Below are 20,054 nucleotides of genomic sequence, written 5' to 3' on the forward strand. Positions count from 1 at the left end.
GGAAAAGAGATTTTAATTTTACCCTTGTCATGCAGTGCAAGCATTCACTGTTCCAAAATGGAACTGACAAGTGAATTTCATTAAGACTGATAATATGGCAGCATAGTGAAAGCTTGCAACTATTATCATCAGCACCTAGAAATTTTAACCAAGCTATTACTTTTTGACCAAATGTTCTATTACTTGTCAGAGCAATCTTATATCTAATGATGGTGAATATAATGGGTTGAAGAGGTTGCATTTTAGAGTTTCATTCAAATTTTGTGTGTGTATATGTTTTATTTTTTTTCAGGGTTCACTCACATGATGGAGCTACCTTCACAGTAAAAAACAAAACAAAACAAAACCCAAAAAACCCCAGCAGTTAGCTACTTTTATTTTTATTTTTGATGGAGACAATCTAGGAATTATTAGTGAGAATGTCAGCTGATACTTCCATGTATATTTCCAACAGTAAATATTTTGCTCTGTTATTTACCTACAAAGAACAAAAATTCAAGTTAATAAAACATTAATGAAATGAAGTTATTTCTGATAAAGGGCTATGTGGTAGGGCTACAAGTCCTTAATTATAGGAATTTTAGGGAATTGCTCTGAGCCTTTCTTGTTTCATATTCTTTGCCTTTCTGCTGCCTCTTCCTTTCATACAAATAGGCTCTTGCAAGGTTGTCATCTCCCTTTGTCTCCACCAGAAATGAGCAGAATATGAAAGTAATGACTATGTCTGATTTGATTGTCACTATATCTTTATTGCTTAGTAGAGTATCTGCTACAACAGTTGTACCCCAGACATTTTTTTGGAGTGAATGAACACTCAGACTTTTGCCACCTTAAAATCAGTCATAAAGATCTAGTGGTTAGACCCATTTATTTCTTTCAGTTCCATTTCTCTGCAAATTCTTTGTACTTTTATATTTATTATGTTGCTTTTCACTCTTTTGCATGCTACTTAGTGAGTTTGTATTTTGCTTGATGTAGATCTTTATTCTGTATTACTCTGAGGTCAGTTACCAATAAATATTTGCATAGTACCTAGTAAAATATGAATGCCTTAAGATGACACCATCAGTAGAAAATGAACTTTGAATTCACATATTTGTAGAAGTTGGATTTTTTCCTCATTTGGTTCCCTTTGTAGTCAATTTATTATGAGGGTATTTGACTGGCTCAGAGTCATGGTATTATTCAGCTTTATCATGTGGTCCATATCCTCAGCTTCCTTTTTTATAAAACAAAACTGATACCTACCAGAAAAAATTGGGAATCAAATGGCTGATGTTGAAGTATATTCGATAAAATGGAAGTTCACTAAATTTTGGTACTTCTCCCTATCTTTTCACCTATTCTTTCCGTTGCTAGCCATTTTAAACTGGCCCAGTTTATATAATTAATACATTCCTGTGGCCACATTGACACTGGATTTCACCTTTAAGATCCTTGATTCTTCGTTAGTGGTACTATTTTGAGAGACTAGATCCTATCATTGGTTTTCCTATTTTTTTCTTTTTCCTCCTCTAAGATTCTGTATATTGTGTCACTGAGACATGTATTCCCCGATGCTCCCTGTCAGAGAACCACCTGCATTATTGGGATCATCTCCATCTTTTTTTTTAAATTTTTTTATCATCTCCATCTTTAACCAGACTATAACCCATGCTTGTCTTGTTCACCCTTGTGTCTCCAACACTTAGCAGTGTATCCAGTGTATAGATTGCATCCTATAAATGTGTACTGAGTGAATGTGAATGGATTTGCTTATTTATCCACTTTTATGGGAAAGTGATGATGTGAAAGCAACATCATGAAAGCCAGTGAATTCTCTGATCTTGGAGTACAACCCAGTGTCTTCCCAAGCATACACTAAATATTTGATGGAAGCAGTAACAAGAGTTTTAATATCTGAAGGGAGATGCTAAGTTTTCTGTTGGTAAAAGTGATTTATCAGGATCCCTTGCCTTAATTTGTTTTTCCTTTGTATGCTCGAAGATACGCATGCCATTTAAACCTTACTTGATCTCTGCATGGCTCTTTCTTAAATAATGTACCTTTCTTTGCCAAAATTGAGCGTAGTTAAAATTAGAAGTCTTATGCTTTCTATATTATCTGAAAAACTATATCAGGATTTTATTATATTCCTATTAACCTTATAAATCTGGTAATTCTGGTGTCAGCTTAGAATGTAAAGCTTCATTAGTTTAATTAAATTAATTCAAATTCTGGAGAGAGATTTTTTTTCTCTGTGTGTATAAAAGTTGAACTAGATATTTGAAAATAAATTTAATCCTAAAATGCATGAAAATAGTAGAATGTACTGGGTAATATCTTTTTTAAAACATCATTGCATAATTACAGGAAAGCTATCTTGCCACTAGGTAAATTAGTTATGCAATAGGTTTAAACTATTTAGAAATAGCACTGTGAGGAAGAAAGTAAAATTAATTCAAAAGATAGTGTCAGATAAAAAAAAAAATGTAGTTTACTCTTGCCAGGCACATATTGTTAACTTTGTTAAGGTAGCAGCTTTTGTGGTTTGTTTTAGTTTCAGCTTGTCCCAGAAGGTGTTGCTACACTGTGAAGGTGTTAGGAACTATAGTAATGGAACAGGAGATAAAATGGAAGACTTATAAAATGTCTTATCATTTGGGCCTCCCTGGAAAAACCTAGCTTAAATTTCTGAGTGGTCAGCTTGACATTTTAAAACAGGGAGAAGTTGTGTCATTATTTCTAGAATACTACAGTGGTTAGAGGAAAAAGATTTAAAGTTCATTGCAGTAATTGCTGACAGCTCCCACGGAATGAAGTGCTTTTAGTAAGCATGTACTGCTTTGAAAAAAGGCAACGTACTTGGGATGTGGAAGAGGACAGTGAACTTTGAGATGAATGTGACAAAAATGTAGATTTGGGTATTGTGCCCCTGAAATAATTTCACTCATTTTTTGAAGGTGGAAAAAAAGTAAAATGACTTTTAATGGTTCTTGTCTGTCTTCAAGCAAAGAAAGACTCCAGGCTTCTGAAAGTAGCAACTTGTATTTTTGCAGTAACTTAAAGTACAAAACCTGGTGGCCAGTTGTCGCTAGGAGCAAGGTAGCTAGTATCACTGGGCTTGGCACAGTCCGTTCATGCGAAGTGCTGAGGCAGTCCCTACCCTGAGTGCGTGCATTCCCCCTCCCTGGAAACCTGCAATTTGCCTCTTACTCCCAGATGGGGAGGAAACTTGCAAACAGCCGCAAGCCATACATAATGGCAGGGTTCACATCCTGACAGGGACAAAGTAGAAAAAAGGAAAAATTCAGAAGAGTCTTCATAACATTATTTGAGTCAAGGACTTTATGCTTTTTATGAAGTTGTAGCACTCTTTTTTTTTTTGTTCGTTTTTTAAATTTTGAGTATGTTCTGTTTGTTTTGCTTCCCCCCCCCCCCTCCTGGATGCCAGCCAAAATTCAACTGAAGGAAACACATGAGGATGGCACATTAATCAAACTGCACTATCTTTTGCTTAAGCAGCTAACATTTAATGCTTAATAAAGACCCTTCTCAACAGATACCAACTAGGTTTCCAGTGTATGTACTGTTTATATGTATAAATGTACATGAACATTTAAACATGCCCTTACCTATGACCTTCAGAAATATGTTAGGACATGGATTTAGGAATGCTGTTTTTAAGCCAGAGTTTTAAACTCTATGATCTAAAATTGATCTTTATCTGAACTCCAAACGAGGAAAAGATTTGGTATAAAAGAATTATATTCATTTTTCAGTGCTTCCTGAATTTTTTCAGCTCTATTAGAGTATAATTGACAAATGAAATTATAAGATATTTAAAGTATACATTGTGATGATTTGATGTATGTATACATTGTGAAAGGAATCCTCCCATCTAGTTAATTAAAACATCTGTCACCTCACATGTTTGTCTTTTGTGTGTGAGAACATTAATGTTCTAGAACTCATTAAATTTCAGTTATACAGTCCAGAGTTAACAGTAGTCACCACATTATACGTTAGGTCCTCAAACCTTATAAATCTAGCTGAAAGTTTGTTTTAAGATTTTATTTTATTTTTTTTTCATGAGACATAGAGAGAGTAGAAGCAGAGACACAGGCAGAGGGAGAAGCAGGCTCCATGCAGAGAGCCTTATGCGGGACTCGATCCCAGGCCTCCAGGATCAGGCCCTGGGCCGAAGGCAGGCACTAAACCGCTGAGCCACCTAGGCGTCCCTCATAGCTGAAAGTTTGTACCCTTTTACCAACCACTCCTTCTTTCCTTCATCCTTCATCCTCCAGTCCCTGGTAGCATACTTTTCTACTCCTTGTAATATGACTTTGACTTGTTCTTAGATTCCACATGTAAATGATAACTTGCAGTATTTGTCTTTCTCTTGTTGGCATACTTTAGTTAGCATAATGCCCTCAGTGTCTATCAATGTTGTTATAAACAACAGAATTTCCTTCTTTCTCATGGCTGAATAATATTCCAATGTGTGTGGCTATGTGTATATGTTTGTATGTAACACACCCTTATCCATTTATTCATTGCTGGACACCTTAGGTTGTTTTCTTATCGTGGTTTTTGTATGAAAAGGAAAGGGTGGGAATAAAAGGCATCTAATTCAGAAAGGAAGTAAACTACAGACTTTAGCTGCAGATGACATATTATATACATGATTTAGAAAATCCTAAGGACATCCATCAAAAAACTGTTAGAACTAACCACCAAATTCAGTGTAGTTGCAGGGTACAGAATCAATATATAAAAATCAGTCATGTTTCTATGTGCTGACAACAAACTATCAGAAACATTAAGAAAACAATCTCATTTGCAGTTGCATCAAAAAGAAAAAGATACCTAGGGAAAAATTTAACCAAGGAGAGAAAAAGATTTGTACATTGAAAACTGCAAGAGACTGAAGAAGACATAAATAAATGAAAAGCTATTCCATGTTGATAGTTTGGAATAATTAGTATTGTTAAAATGTTTGTTCTACCCAAAACAGTATATAGATGCAATGCAATTTCAATCAAAATTCCAATGACGTTTTTCATGGAAATAGAAAAAACAATCCTAAAATTTGTATGGAACCACAAAGACCCTAAATAGCCAAAACAGCCTTTGAGAAAAAAGAACAAAGCTTTGTCTTGTTCATGCTTCTTGATTTCAAACTATGTTATAAAGCTCTAGTAATCAAAACTGTATGGTGTTGGCATTAAAAATAGATGTATAGATGAATATAACAGAATAGAGAACCCGGAGATCAATCCATGCATGTGGTCAATTTATTTACATCAAAGGAGCCAAGAATACATATAGGGAAAGTATAGTCTCTTCAGTAAATGGTATTGAGAAAACTGGACAGCCACATGCAAAAGAATGAAACTGAGATAAAACCCGTATCTTACACCAAACACAAAAATCAACTCACGATGGGTTAAAGACTTAAATTTAAGACCTGAAACTGTAAAACTTATAGAAGAAAACTTGTAGAAAAAGGGGTAAGCTTCTTGAGATCATTCTGATCAGCCAAGAAATCAGTCAGGCTTTTTGTATAAAGAAATTTATATTGAGATACTAAGTAGCTAACAATTATTACAAATTACACAATTTTTTAAAACATAATATTTCAAGCATAGTCTGGTTACATCCTAGATTCATAGGCATCACAGACTCAAGGGACCTCAAGAGCCTTGGCCTCAGGCAGGTAGGCTTTTAATTATTTTACCTACACAAATAAGTAGTGTTATCTCCATTTCACAGTTAAGGAAGCTAGGTCTCTAGGAGGTAACACGCCCGATTATAGGTGACAGATACACGATATCAGCACTAAATCATAAGGTAATAGGAGAAATAAAACCCAATTATTATAAATTTTACTCTACTTTTGATCTGACCAGAAAATATCAAGTATTTTAAAAGAAGTATCTTTAAATGAATAAGGAATTCTCTCACATTTGACGAATGTAAAAACTTACCTTTGCAAGTTTTTTTAAAAAGCTGTTGGTATGCCTTTTATTTAGCCTGTCTCATTTGCTCTCTGTGATACATAGAACTGTGTCATCACTTTAAGAATGTTTCATATACTTTAGTTATGAGGTTTAGAAAGCTGGCTAACGGATGTTCCGGATATGGAGACAGACAACTCATTGAATAATCAAAACTTCAGTTCACAGATAGATGACATGCTTAAAGTAACTACTTACAATTCAGAAGAAGCTATCCTTTTGAAATAGTGATCTTATGAGAGTGTTTGATTATTTATGCTCTACATTTTGCACTGAGATTTTATAGTAGTGTTACATCCTGGAGGGAGGGCCTACCAGTCATTGTAATTCTCACCACAATATTTTACTGTGCATAGTTGCTCATATGTAAAAAAAGATATATACACACACACATCTATATATGTACATATGTATGTATATGTATATGCATATATGCATAAATCACAAGTGCCATGATAGTAGGGACTATATCTGTCTGTTCACTGCTGCGTTGCAGTACCTGGTACAGAACAGATGCTCAGTCATTTTGAATAGCTGAATGAATGAATTCTAAGGAGTTTTCTCTTTCATATTGTAATTGTTGAAACACAGTCTGTTAATAAGTTGACAGTACTTGTCTTTGAAATTACTGCCTTACAAACATTAATTCTCTTATGTCTCACTCCATTTTAAACTCTCTTAGAGTTTAGGATATTTCTATTTATGTTCCTCATTGAATGTATGCATTTCAGAAAAAAATGGTGTCACTCAAACCAACATGTATCATGCCTTGTCTTCTCTTTATGATTGCCCCCAATGTTGAGTGCCATCTGTCTTTTCTCTTTATTATGTAAAGCATATACAACCTGTAAGTGCTATCTTAAATGGCACTTCCCTCATGAGGCCTTCTGTACCATCCTTGTGCTTCCCTATAGTATACATCTTCTATGTTTATATTTGTTTGATGTCCTACGCTTTATGATATGCTTTCATATTTTGATAAATCTATTAATAAGTAAAATAGTTCTAAGGGTATTTATATACAAGTGTATAAAATATTCAAAACAGCCCTAGAAGGCAAGTATTATTATCTTGATTTTATAGAAAAGAAAAATGGGACAGAGAGGTTTCTTAAGGTCATATGGCTAATAAATAAAAAAAACCTGGCCTTAAACCCAAGGGCACTGAATCTAGATCCCATACTCTTAAGCACAGGCTATACTGTCTGCTGTAAGTGACTGTGTGCTTTCCCAGTCTCAGGATTTTTACATAGAGGATGTTATCCTCACTTTACACAGTAGGAAACAGGGAGACATTAAGTGACTTAATGTTCACACATGTAAAGAACTTAAACACAAGTACTTGAATCCAGCATTTCCATTATTCACCTAGGACCTCCTATGTTGCAATACAATTTTTTTTTTTTTTTTACCTTTTAATCTGTATGACTATCTAAAGTGTCTATCCATTAGGGCATTGTTTAAAAAATGGCTGCTGTTACATTATGGAAAATAAATATCTGGCACTGATCTGTTAAAATTTACTGGGTGGTTGTGCAGATTCATTTTCCTTAATCACTGCTATGAGTTTTCTCCTCTTTGTTACTACTTGAAATATTTTATTGGTTGTGCATTTATAACTGACCAGTCCTGCCTCTCGGGGCCAAATGTTAACCTTTCTTACTTCACACATATAGTGAAGTTTTTATGGATGAGCACCAGGGAAAGAATTTCTGTAGCCTTGTATGTACCAGATTTTGGAAAGCAAGGATATGTGAACCCAGAGCGTGAAGAGCTATTGAGTTCCTCTGTCACTTCAGTTCAGAGACTCAGTAAAGCTGCTGAAGTACGTCGCATGGCTTTGGTTCTTTCCTCTGTTAACGTTGCCCTGTAATAGAAACCCTGCTCCATTTCTTATCTGTTTCTCTTTAGCGTGCCGGCGGCTCTGCCTTCTGACCTGGTTTAAGCGTCCTTAGTGACCTCTGGCAATCCAGTGTGTTGGGTCCCTTCGGGAATATGCCCACTCAGCTGGATTTTATAGTAATGATTTTACTTCTTAACAGAAGTTTGGTTAAAAATTTGTACTCCCCTTATTAAAGAGATAATTTCACAATGTAATTTGCTTCACAATTTGCTTCCCACAGCTATGTTAAACAGATGGTTGCCAAACACCAGTTCAAAGTAGATTGCTCTTATATGAAATAAAATCCATGCTCAGAAAATCTGGCAGTATAAGCTGGTCTTCTTCCAAAACAGGCTCTCAGACAAATTTCTCTTTACTCAGAACTGGCACACTACTTACACCTGTATTAGCCATGCACAAAAAACATGTCAGATGGCACATACTGATTCAGAGATGCTCTTCATTAACATATTAACATCCTCCCCCCTCCCCCTTCACTGGTAACCACTTTGCTTTTGGTGACATAAGGGAAACAGCAAAAGTTTGTCATCAGTGAGTTCTGGGTTCTATTCTCAGATTTGGCTCTGAGTAGATGTGTGACTTAGACATGTTACTTCACTCCATTGGAACATCCTCATCTGTAAAATGAGGATAATATTAGGTACTTATCTTAATGGTGAGTGGTTGTTATGATTAAATCGGGAGGCACATATTATGCACCAACCGTCTTCCCTGCCATACAGTGGTCCTCTAATCAATGTTATATTGATAATGCTTTGTCTTTATTTTATTTATTTATTTTTTATTTTTTTTAATGCTTTGTCTTTAAAACCCAATTCTGTATTGATATATTTGTCACCTGTGGTTAATTTATGCATGGTCTCTGTAACTTAAAAAGAGGAGTGTAATATGTAAATTAGCAATAGTTCAACAATTACTAAGTGCCTGGTGTATGTCAGGGTATGCTGGTTTTACAACTGTGAATAAAGATAGCACTTTTTTTTCAAGGATCTTTTAATATAGGGAATGTAGAGTTAAGGCAAATACACTAATAAAATCACTAGCATGTGTTTTCATGCTCAGGAAATACTTCATGTAAAAAGATAGCAAATAAGTGGTCTTGAATGGTATGCTAATATTGATAGAAATAGAGAATCTAGAAAATAATAATAGGAGCCAGGAAGAAAAACAAGTAAGTAGAGATGTGTGGGATGTGTTCCAGGAAGAATGGCTGGAACATGATTCCAAAGAGTATAAACAACTAAGAAACTAATAGAACATATGGCTGAGAGCTATGATGGAGCTGTGCTGATGGTGTCCTTAAATTCCACACCAGCACGTTTGTATTTAATTTGTAGACAGTGGGCGGTCACTGAAGACATTTAGAAGAGAAATATGAGCTCTGCTTTAGGACGATTAATTGAACTGAATATAATGGGGGATGAATTGGAAGAGTGGAAAGTGGCAAAAGAGAAGAGAGACAAATTAGAGAGCTGTTTTGGGTGAGACATTTACAGGTGATCTTAAAGTTGTTCTAGGATGCATGAAATGCAAAAAAAAGATATGCAAGAAGTGGCAGATACTGAATCTTTAGGACTTGGCAAATGAAATCATTCATTTAAAGGATGGATAGAGGGGTTGACTGTTTTTTGCTTGTGGTATTTCTATTTAAAGTAGGCTTATTTACTCCACACTGTACATTTCTCTTGAACAAGTGGTCTGCCAAAAATTGAAACTTCATCCTTGGACTACAATGATGCCACTGTGCTGGGCTATAAAGGTGTGTGGTTTGATGATGGGCATGCTATATAGGATTTCATGCATTGGGGGAGACCATCAAGGAGTCAGAAGTCTTCCCTTTTTCTATATTTTTCATGTAAAGAGGACACTTATTTTGTATTTATTTTGTTTTAAGACCTTTAAATGTAAGTGAAATACTACATGAGCTGCTCATAGGTATGATTTATCTTTATAGCAATTGACACAAAACTGTCAAAATTTGACCACAAAGGAAGTCCTAAAATGCCATCCACCATAAACTGTTGGTTTAGAGATTAAAACTGATAATATTGACTTTTTCCTCAAATGGCTGTCTTTACCTACCACTGATAAGTCATAGCATGTCAAGGAATATAGAAAAAAAGTGGGGGGTGGGTAGAGGTTTATATATTGACAAATTCTTCAGGAACATGGGCCAACCCCCCCTTTAATACCAGAGCAAATATAAAAATTAGGAGGTAGTTGTTTTGAATGGAGATATACATTCTAGACTTGATAGAAAATATAAATTCAACAGTTAATTTTATGGAAATAATATTTTATTTTATTTGATCATCATAGACTTGAATTCCTAGTATTTTTTTAGCCAGTGGACATAGTTTCATAGTATCTGAAAGATCTTTTTGTTCTAAATATAATGCTAATATTGCTAATATTACTTAATTGGAGAGCCAATATCATGTCACAGAACAATAGCTTAGCTAAGAGGCTGAGGATATTGTTGATAAATTTGATAAACACAAATTTACTGACTTTGTATTCTTGGGAAAATCACATAATGCCTCCAATTGTTTACCTGTAACTGCCCTACCTATCATTCATTGTTGAGTATCAGTTGAGATAGAGTATATATTTTAAAAATTATGAAGAATTACAATAAGTTTTCTGTTATTATTACTATTAAAAGGATCCTAGATCCTTAGTGTGAAGAGACTATCCAGTCTGCAGTTTTCATGAACATCAAGTGTTATTTTTCCCATATTTCAGATGATGCAGGTGGCTGAATCAAAAAAAAAAAAAAAATCCAAGGTCTCACAATTAGTTAAGTAGCAGAAGGAGATAAAGACCCTGGTTTTCTGCCTCAGGTACAGGGAAACTTTCTACCTCAGTATTCCTAGAATAACAATATTTCAGATATCAGCACTGTCTTGATCTAGTTACTCTAGTAGGGTTAAGAAATACATAATGTCACTTTATTAGAGAGAGGAGAGAGGGTGCAGAGGAAAAGGAAATGTGGTGATGTGATGTACACACTGAGAATGCTACCCACAAATGGCTCAGCTGCAGTTAGCGACACCAGTGTCTGGACTTGTCCAACCATTTATAAAACAAATACTTTAAAGATGTGAGGGAGTTGTTTTGTAAGACACATGTATTTATTCACAGTTACAAGAAACAAAGAGTTCACATTGGGTGAATTTTGTTGAGGGAATTTTTACAAAACGATTGCATATACCTTAAAATAATTTTTATTGTGGTTTTACTTCAGTTTAGATGGTTGAAAAGTTCTTAGTAAATAATTGTGCTTTACATCAGAGTTTTGAAGGCGGTTTGTTTTTCTAACACATTATTTAAACAGCTGCTGGGCTGTTAACATGGATTTAATCATGTTTGGTGTTTCTGTTTCAATGGTTTAAATGAGAGAAAGTTATATTAGCTCAGAAGCAACTTCAACAGATTATTAGATAGACATATTGATTCAATTAGTGTGTATAACACCATTTCAAGTAGCTGGCATAGACTGGGAGAAATTGATGCTTATAAGTAATAACACCCCTTAAGTATCCTCTTGAATTCTCACACAACAGAAACCAAGCATATAAAAAGTCCACTTATATATCACACCTGGAAGACTTCCCCCTCAATTTAGTAATTAAAGAATGGTTTTAGTTATCTTTTATTCCTCACTGTGACACAAATATTTCTCTTAACTCTCATTATATTTACTTCCTTTAAAAATTAGAAACTGAAAAATATAATTAGAACCAGATATAAATCACTAATTTGATGGTAATTAATCTAGAAATCCTACTTATAGTCCATTATTAATAAATATATCCCTCAAATACAGCAAATAAATCATAATCCCTTTGCATTACTTTCCTAGCTAGGAAATTTTAATAATTATGGTAAGGAAATTTTCATTATGACATATATGAATATAGTGAATTAAAATAATTTTTAACAGCTTCACAAAATAACAATTTTTCCTCATTTGGTTTTCTACCTTTTTAAAAATTTTAAAATAGTGATCTGTATCTGTTTACCTATGTAAATACTCTTATCCTTTTTTTTTTAAAGGATTTTATTTATTTATTCATGAGAGACAAAAAGAGAGAGAGGCAGAGACAAAGGCAGAGGGAGAAGCAGGCTCTCTGTGGGGAGCCCTATGTGGGACTCCATCCCAGGACCCTGGGATCAATACCCGAGCCAAAGGCAGATGCTCAACCACTGAGCTACCCAGGTGCCCCTATTCTTATCCTTTTATGCTATATTTAATACCATCTTAGTGAATTAAAGGCAAGTCTACTGTAACCTGATCCATTCACTATTATGTATCTCAAAACAATGATCATTGTGAAGCCTTTGAGTGTAGAGAGCCTAGTATGGTTACTAAAGAGGCTTTTATAATTGAAAATTGCTTAGCCTGGGAGTCACTTATAAGCCCTATGTAAGTATTTTTACTTCTCTGCCTTGGTGTGATCACCTGTAAATGGAGGCAGTTAAACTATGTGTTTTTCGTAACATCTATAAGCTATCTTCTAAAGTGCAATAGTACCTTGAAAGCATGAAGCAGAGGGGGGCGAATTTTAAATTTACAAACTTGTTTGCATTTTGAAGCAACTTGTTGCTTTAAGATATATGTGGTACTTTTTGTCCTGAAATATATTCAAAGCTTCTTCTATGTAAAATTGGCCATAAAAATCTTTTTTATTAACTATTATTTTACCTATGTTCACAAACATACAAGTCATCATTAATGCTTTAAAATTTGACTTGTCCTTTACTTGTCCTTTTTTTAAACTGTAAATCATATTATCTCCTTTAACTTAAAAATACATAATTTAAACATCTTTTCTTGTTCATTAAAATGTTCAAATATCTATGTATTATAGTTATTTGTGACTATCAAATAACAAAGAACAAATTGATCAACTAAAATCTTATTTCACATCCCCTTTTCATTGCTAATAATTTATTCTGACAAAATACTGTTCTTATTAAATAGTTTGTCATCATATAATAATGTGTGTAAATTCCTATAGATATGAAAAGAAGAATGTAAAATTCAGGCATATCAAGGAAACAGCTTGAAAAATAATTCTTGGTGTTGAGATTATAATCACAAGATTTGATTCCACTCACACAAACAAATTCTAATCTTTATAGAAATTAGCCCATAATTTCCCATAAATATGAGAATGTTTTCCTGTTACCAAACTGTAAAAGAAATATCATATAATGAAGATTAAACATTTAATTTCAGAGATTTGTTAACTATATTATACAATGACTAATGGTTATACTAGCTTTATATATTATAGCTACAAATAATAATAATACAACTCTGATACATAAATTGTAATTTAGAGTATATTTAAGTTTACTGAATACAGATTTAACCATTAATGAGTTAAAATATAGTGTTCTGCATTATTTAGAAACTTCTTTTTTTTAAATAAAGATTTCATTTATTTTTTTGAGGGAAACAGAGATAGCAAGAGATTGCAGGAGCAGAGGGAAAAGAGAGAAGAGTAAGCTCCCCACTAAGTAGGGAGCCTGATGTGGGGCTCCATTCCAGGAGCCCTGACCTCTCAGCTCATGACCTAAACCTATAACAGACACTTAGTTGACTGAGCCACCCAAGTGGCCCTGTTTAGAGACATCTTAAATAGTGAAAATAAATTGTGAAGGAATTTATTTTATATTCTTTGAGTAAGGAAATTTTTTCTATTTAACAATTGAAATTCAAAGACTAATTGCTTTTTATCCTAAATTTCAACCTAATTTTAGTAAGGCAGACTAAAAATTCATTAGGATGGGATTTTGTTTATACATAGGCCACCATATTTATGGAAAATTTAACCTATGATATGTATATACTAAAAATGTATTGCATTTATTGATTTACTATATCAATGAATATAAATTACTATATTTACTATAGCAATAGTGTATACATTCAAATGGGATAAACATAATTTCTTAGAGTATAATATTGTTAGAGAAAAGATTACTAAAGTTTACCATTTCTTCTGTATTTTAATTCTCACAAATGTATACTTTTTTGGATATTCATTTCAGTTATATCCCTCTGTGTATGTACAGAGCTCTAACTCTAATTTTAATATCCAGTAATTTTTAAATTTTTTTTAATTTTTATTTATTTATGATAGTCACACACACACACAGAGAGAGAGAGAGGCAGAGACACAGGCAGAGGGAGAAGCAGGCTCTATGCACCGGGAGCCCGACGTGGGATTCGATCCCGGGTCTTCAGGATTGTGCCCTGGGCCAAAGGCAGGCACTAAACCGCTGCGCCACCCAGGGATCCCCAGTAATTTTTTAAGTGACATTTTACCCATGTTGAGTATTATGTTTTGATGTCCATATTATAATATTCTCACTAGGAAAAAGATCATTTAATATAACATCGTCATATTCTTCATAATTAAAATTTAAGAGGCCCATAGTTTCAAACTCACACCTATTCTTTTAAGATACATTTTCTTCAGTTCCTGAAATGGAATGCTGGTAGACTTTACACTCATTAAATACAGCTTATCAGATGTTGGCCAGTTCGGGAATATAAATGATGGCATTGCTGTGCAGTTTATAACCTCTAATACATCACTTATTTAATGTGTGGGACAACTTGCTCACAGATTGGTATATGAAGTCATGCTGTATAAAGTCATACTTTTCATTTGTTTTCTTAGCTTTTTCTTTGAATGAAATATGGGACTACATAGGGTAAAACTTAAGTGTTTAACTTTGATTAGAATAATCTTCATTCCCAGGGGGGAAAAACATGGAAAAATTTCTTGGAGTATAGGAAAGCTTATCTTATCAAAATACAGAGTCTAGAAATCATAATTGAAAACTTTAAAATTCAAAATGTAAAATCAGTATACATGCTCCCAAATACCCTTGAGTAATAAGATAATTTGACATATTTGCAAAACATAACAAACATGGGGCTAAGTTCCTTAGTATATAAGGCCATTTAAATACAGAGAGAAAACTGACAACCTAGTAGAAAAATGGGCAAATAGCTTTCATAGACAGCTCCCCCAAATCCCCCAAACCCCAAACATTTAAATATAGACATAGATACTCAATTTCACCCATAGAAAAATAGATTAAAATCCATAGTAAAATACCAGTTTTCATCTACCAGATGGAGAGAGTTCAATGTGATATTATATAATAATATCTGTAATAGCAATAAATGATCATAAATCTCTATTGATAAAGCCTAGGAATAAATTATATTGATAAAATAGATTCTATGCAGCTGTTAAAAAGAAGAGTGTGGTTTTCTGTGTACCAATATGGAAAAAATTAAACAGATTTTTTTTTAAGATTTTTATTTATTTATGGGACACACACAGAGAGAGAGAGAGAGAGAGAGAGAGAGAGAGAGGGGCAGAGGGAGAAGCAGGCTCCATGCAGAAGCCCGACGTGGGACTCGATCCCAAGTCTCCAGGATCACGCCCTGGGCTGAAGGCAGCGATAAACTGCTGAGCCACCTGGTCTGCCCTTACACAGATATTCTTTTTTTTTTTTTTTAAGATTTTATTTATTTATTCATGATAGACACAGAGAGAGAGAGGCAGAGACACAGGCAGAGGGAGAAGCAGGCTCCATTCCGGGAGCCCGATGCAGTACTCGATCCCCGGACTCCAGGATCGCACCCTGGGCCAAAGGCAGGCACTAAACCGCTGAGCCACCCAGGGATCCCCTTAAACAGATATTCTTAAAGAAAGCAAAGTTAAGGTCAGGTACACTACAATTTGTATAAAAAGAGAGACAGTCTGTACATACATACATACACACACACAGTTCTGAATTTAAAAATGAGGATAATAGTTGCTTTTGAGACCAGAATTTTGGGATGATAAACTTTGGGTAGAAAAGGACTTCATTTTTTTATTCTTTAACTTTTCTCCACCATGCTCATGCATTTTTTAAACATATAAAACAATCCTAAATAAAGAAAATTCTTAATTTACTAAACCACCACTGTGAATACTACTTGAACCCCTCCTAGATGCCACACATTTTTTAGCACATTTGTGATACCAACATGGATAAAATATTGGGTCTCCTCTTCTCAAAAACCAGCAAAGTAGTATTGATTTGTAAATAGGGTAAAACTTCGTGTAGTAGGTATTCTATTAGAAATGGGGCCAAGAAGGCTGTATAATCTTTTGTAGATCTCAGAGGAGTTTACATACCATAACTCACCTTCATAAACTCTATAGAAAAAATAGAACATTGTCACCGGAAAAGCAATAGTTAAGCCCGTTTTCTGTATTTGCTCACATCAGCCTGAGAAAATGGGTACCATTTTCATCCTCATTTTATCAAGTTCACGGGAACTTAAGTATCTTACAAAAGATAATGCTGCTTCCAGTAAATGCCAGAGCTGGTATTCAGATCCAGGCAGTCTAGTTACAGGATCCTCACTCATGATAGATGAACTATTCTACTTAAGCTTCATCTTGTAATCTGAATTTATTTCTGCTTTGCAAACAAAAGACAAAAGAATCAGAGGTTAAATAATTAGTTCAAGATTATACTGCTAATAAATGTGAGCGCCGCAGTCTTTGGACTAAATGCAGTGATCTCATTTTGTACCGCGCTGCCTCTATTCTAAGGGGAGTTCCAAGGAGGCGATCTGGGGAAGAACCATTTTGATAGCACTACCTGTTTAAAGTACTAATAACAAATCATAGAATGTGTGGTTTCTCTAAGAAAATTGCAATAAAGAGAACTTACTTCCTTTTTATGAATGTATTTCCTCCATTCAAGTAGTACCAAATAATTTGTTTTGCTCAGGAACTTTGATAGGATTTCTTAAGAAATTTTCAAGATCACTGGATAAAAAACTGGTATTCATTTAAAGCCTGTTTCTGCTTTGTGAAAAGACTTTGTCAGCAATCCAGAATGAGGGCTGTGCTAACAAAATTCCAACTTTTCTGTGGGATGATCCAAAAACAGCAAACAGAAGGCATTAAATTTCTTAACAGTCACAAGTGCGTGCATGCATGCTATGCCATTCCTGTCATTCACTGCTTTTTGGTGTGCATAGATTAAAGTTGGAATACTTTGATTTGCAGACTAATGTGTTCCATAGAGAATTTTTTTCATATAAAAAAAAAGTAGCTTAAGAGCATGTGAGGTCTGTGCCTCTGCCCTACATTTATATAGCTCTTCATTGAATATGTTTTTAATCTGATTGTAGGATATTTGCCTTGACAGTATGCCTTCATATATCTAAGACATTTGCTAGATTAAGATCCCAAGTTGTTTCTCTTGCTCAGTTCTAAAGCAGGTTTATACAAGTACTCTGATGTGAAACAGAATGTGTATTTTATATATACATATATATGTATATATAATGTGTATTTTTTAATTTTTATTAAGATTTTTATTTTTTCATGAGAGATATATACAGAGAGAGGCAGAGATACAGGCAGAGGGTGAAGCAGGCTCCCTGCAGAAGTCCTGGGACTTGATCTCAGGACCCCGGGATCACGACCTGAGCCAAGACTCTCAACCACTGAGCCACCCAGGCACCCTAGTGTGTATATATATCATACATGTGATTGTATATAATCCTATATACTATATGATTGTATGTGTAATTTATATGTGTGTGTGTGTGTGTGTGTATAAGATTGTTAAGAAGCATGGCTTAGTGGGTTAAGCAGTATCTAATCTGGTCTCAAACACAATCCTGAGTTTCAGTAGTGAGAAACTCAAAAGCCAATACCAGAATTACAGATTGCTTTAAAAGTATATAACTAAGTTAAAGAAATGTACATAGAAATAAAATGTCATTCTGTTTACCTAGAGATTTTCTGAGCCTTCTTCACTTTCATGCCAAAGTCACTAAAACGTTTTACAGCACAGTATGTATTCACATTGCATTGCTGGTGGTACATGTAGCATTCCCATCAATGTTAATAGAATGGCACTGGGTGGAGAAGAGAGCGATGTAGGTAACAACACATAACCTGCATTCAAAATGTCTTCATTTCTTCTTTTTTCAAATTACAGCAAACTCAGTAAAGCTAGAAATGCAGAGTGATGAAGAGTGTGACAGGAAACCCCTGAGCCGTGAAGATGAGATCAGGGGCCATGATGAAGGTAGCGGCCTAGAAGAACCCCTAATTGAGAGCAGCGAGGTGGCTGACAACAGGAAAGTCCAGGAGCTTCAAGGCGAGGGAGGAATCCGGCTTCCGAATGGTAAACTGAAATGTGACGTCTGTGGCATGGTTTGCATTGGGCCCAATGTGCTTATGGTACATAAAAGGAGTCACACTGGTAAGCAGCTGAAAGAATAACCTGATGACTGCCTGTGACATCTGATGTTGATATTACCTGACATCTATTCTCTTTCCTTTTTATTCAGGGGTGGCAGTGGTGAAACTACCTTTTCAGAATTCTGCTAGTATTGGATTGCTGAAAAGCAGAGAGTAGCCTGGGTCTTGACTTCCAGCCTTCAAATCTGAATAGCATATCAGAAAAGAAGTTTGGGATTCAGTTTCCACAGTTCTTAATATAGCAATAATATGATAAGGGTTCAAAAGGTATAGGAGAATCTCATTGTGTAACTTAATCTTTTTGTATTTCTATACATATTTTACCATACCCATGGGCAGGTAATACAGTTTGCTAGCTAAGAGTTTATACTATAAAATGGTACTCATGCATTTATATAGAGGTGGATCATTTTCACCTTATCTGGTTAACTTCTTGGAATACAATTTCCAATCAATCTTTGCCTACCATGGGTCTCTGTAGTAAGCAAATACTTTCCCTAGTTTGAGGATGTTACCATCTTCCTGTAATTGTTTTATTATTATAACTCTTGCAAAGAAATATATAGGATGCAGTATAGCCAAGGATGGTGGGTATGCTGGTAGGAATGTGTAATCATGGAATAGGGTATGGAAAGAAATCTCAGATTAATTTAATATATACCTGTAGACACTTGAGTAACATTAAAAAAAAAAAAACAGCTAAATGAGAAGGCCTTATTTAAATCTCCCCAAATCCTTTGGCAAAATGAGAAAAAGTCTTTTAAATTAGAAAGAAACATAAATGAGATTATGTGTAAGAAAGAAATTTCCATATGAAAATTGATTTAAAGATGATACCTTTAACTATAATGCAAAGTAATATTATACAGCAAAATATTAATCATTAGCTGTATTAATCATTATACAGCTCTCAGGGTTTTAAAATATGATTCTCTTTGGAAGAGAAATAAATCACAATAAAGAATTTGATTTAAAAGATTTCTAAATCAATTATTTAGAAAATTTATTTAGTAGGTGCTTAAAACATGAGAGATACAATGTACAGTGAAGCCTTTTTAGTCCAAATCTCTCATTTACATATGAATAAACTGAAACCCCAGACAAGTGATGTGTCCATTATCCCTTATGTATTTAGGGGATTATGAGGCTAAAACCAAGGTTTTCTGATGCCCAGACTGGTTTTGCTCAAATATACTATGCTTGGTATCTCAGTGCACCAACATTTAATGTTGAGATACGACCATAAGGCTTAAAAGTTATAACAAGAAGTTACACATTAAAATCAGCTTTGGAACCTGTACCCTTATTCCAACTCTGCAGTTACATGTTCACTTTTGGTTTTGTTTTTAATTTCCTTTTTAAACAGCATATTTAAAAAATATTTATGTTACTAGTGCAGATGTTTTTTACCTTAAATTTTTTTTTTTCTAGAAAACTTAAAAGATCAAGTTTGGTATTTGATAAGAAAAATAGGAAAAGACTATAAAATAATGAGTTGACTTTTCTTCTGTGCTCACTAAGTAATGTTAACCGCAGGTCTAAAAGAAGAGTTCTACAAAGTTATAATGTATTCATTATCTCACAGTGATTATATTGAGGAAGGTAACACCCATTCAAATGTGTAACTTCCCCCTTCTAGCAACATATAAACTAAAGCAGTCTAATGACTTTTCAGTTGAATTGCATATAGTGTGCATTTTAAGGCTGAAAAATACGCTAACAACAATTTTTGTAGGATTTCTAATAAACCTTTTATGATCTGAGTTAAGAAAATGCAGAGGACCTGAGCATGCCTCTTGAATATTTAGGTTAATCAATATTTCACTGCATTTGCAGTGAT

The 20,054-nt window shown here is 34.3% G+C and overlaps 1 protein-coding gene across 11 annotated transcripts in view; it reads left to right on the plus strand.

Moving 5' to 3' along the window:
- The window catches only part of IKZF2 (IKAROS family zinc finger 2), a 150,787-nt gene that overhangs the window by 79,360 nt on the left and 51,373 nt on the right, over positions 1–20,054 (plus strand). For 7 of the 11 annotated variants that reach the window (XM_072742650.1, XM_072742651.1, XM_072742649.1 and 4 more), the window contains one exon: positions 17,949–18,215. In XM_072742650.1, coding sequence (XP_072598751.1) covers positions 17,949–18,215 — 267 coding nt within the window. The remainder of the gene's footprint in view (positions 1–17,948; positions 18,216–20,054) is intronic. The other 4 variants (XM_072742654.1, XM_072742656.1, XM_072742655.1 and 1 more) reach the window with 1 other exon arrangement.

Source organism: Vulpes vulpes, chromosome 16, assembly GCF_048418805.1.
Source record: "Vulpes vulpes isolate BD-2025 chromosome 16, VulVul3, whole genome shotgun sequence".
NCBI classification, from domain to species: domain Eukaryota; kingdom Metazoa; phylum Chordata; class Mammalia; order Carnivora; family Canidae; genus Vulpes; species Vulpes vulpes.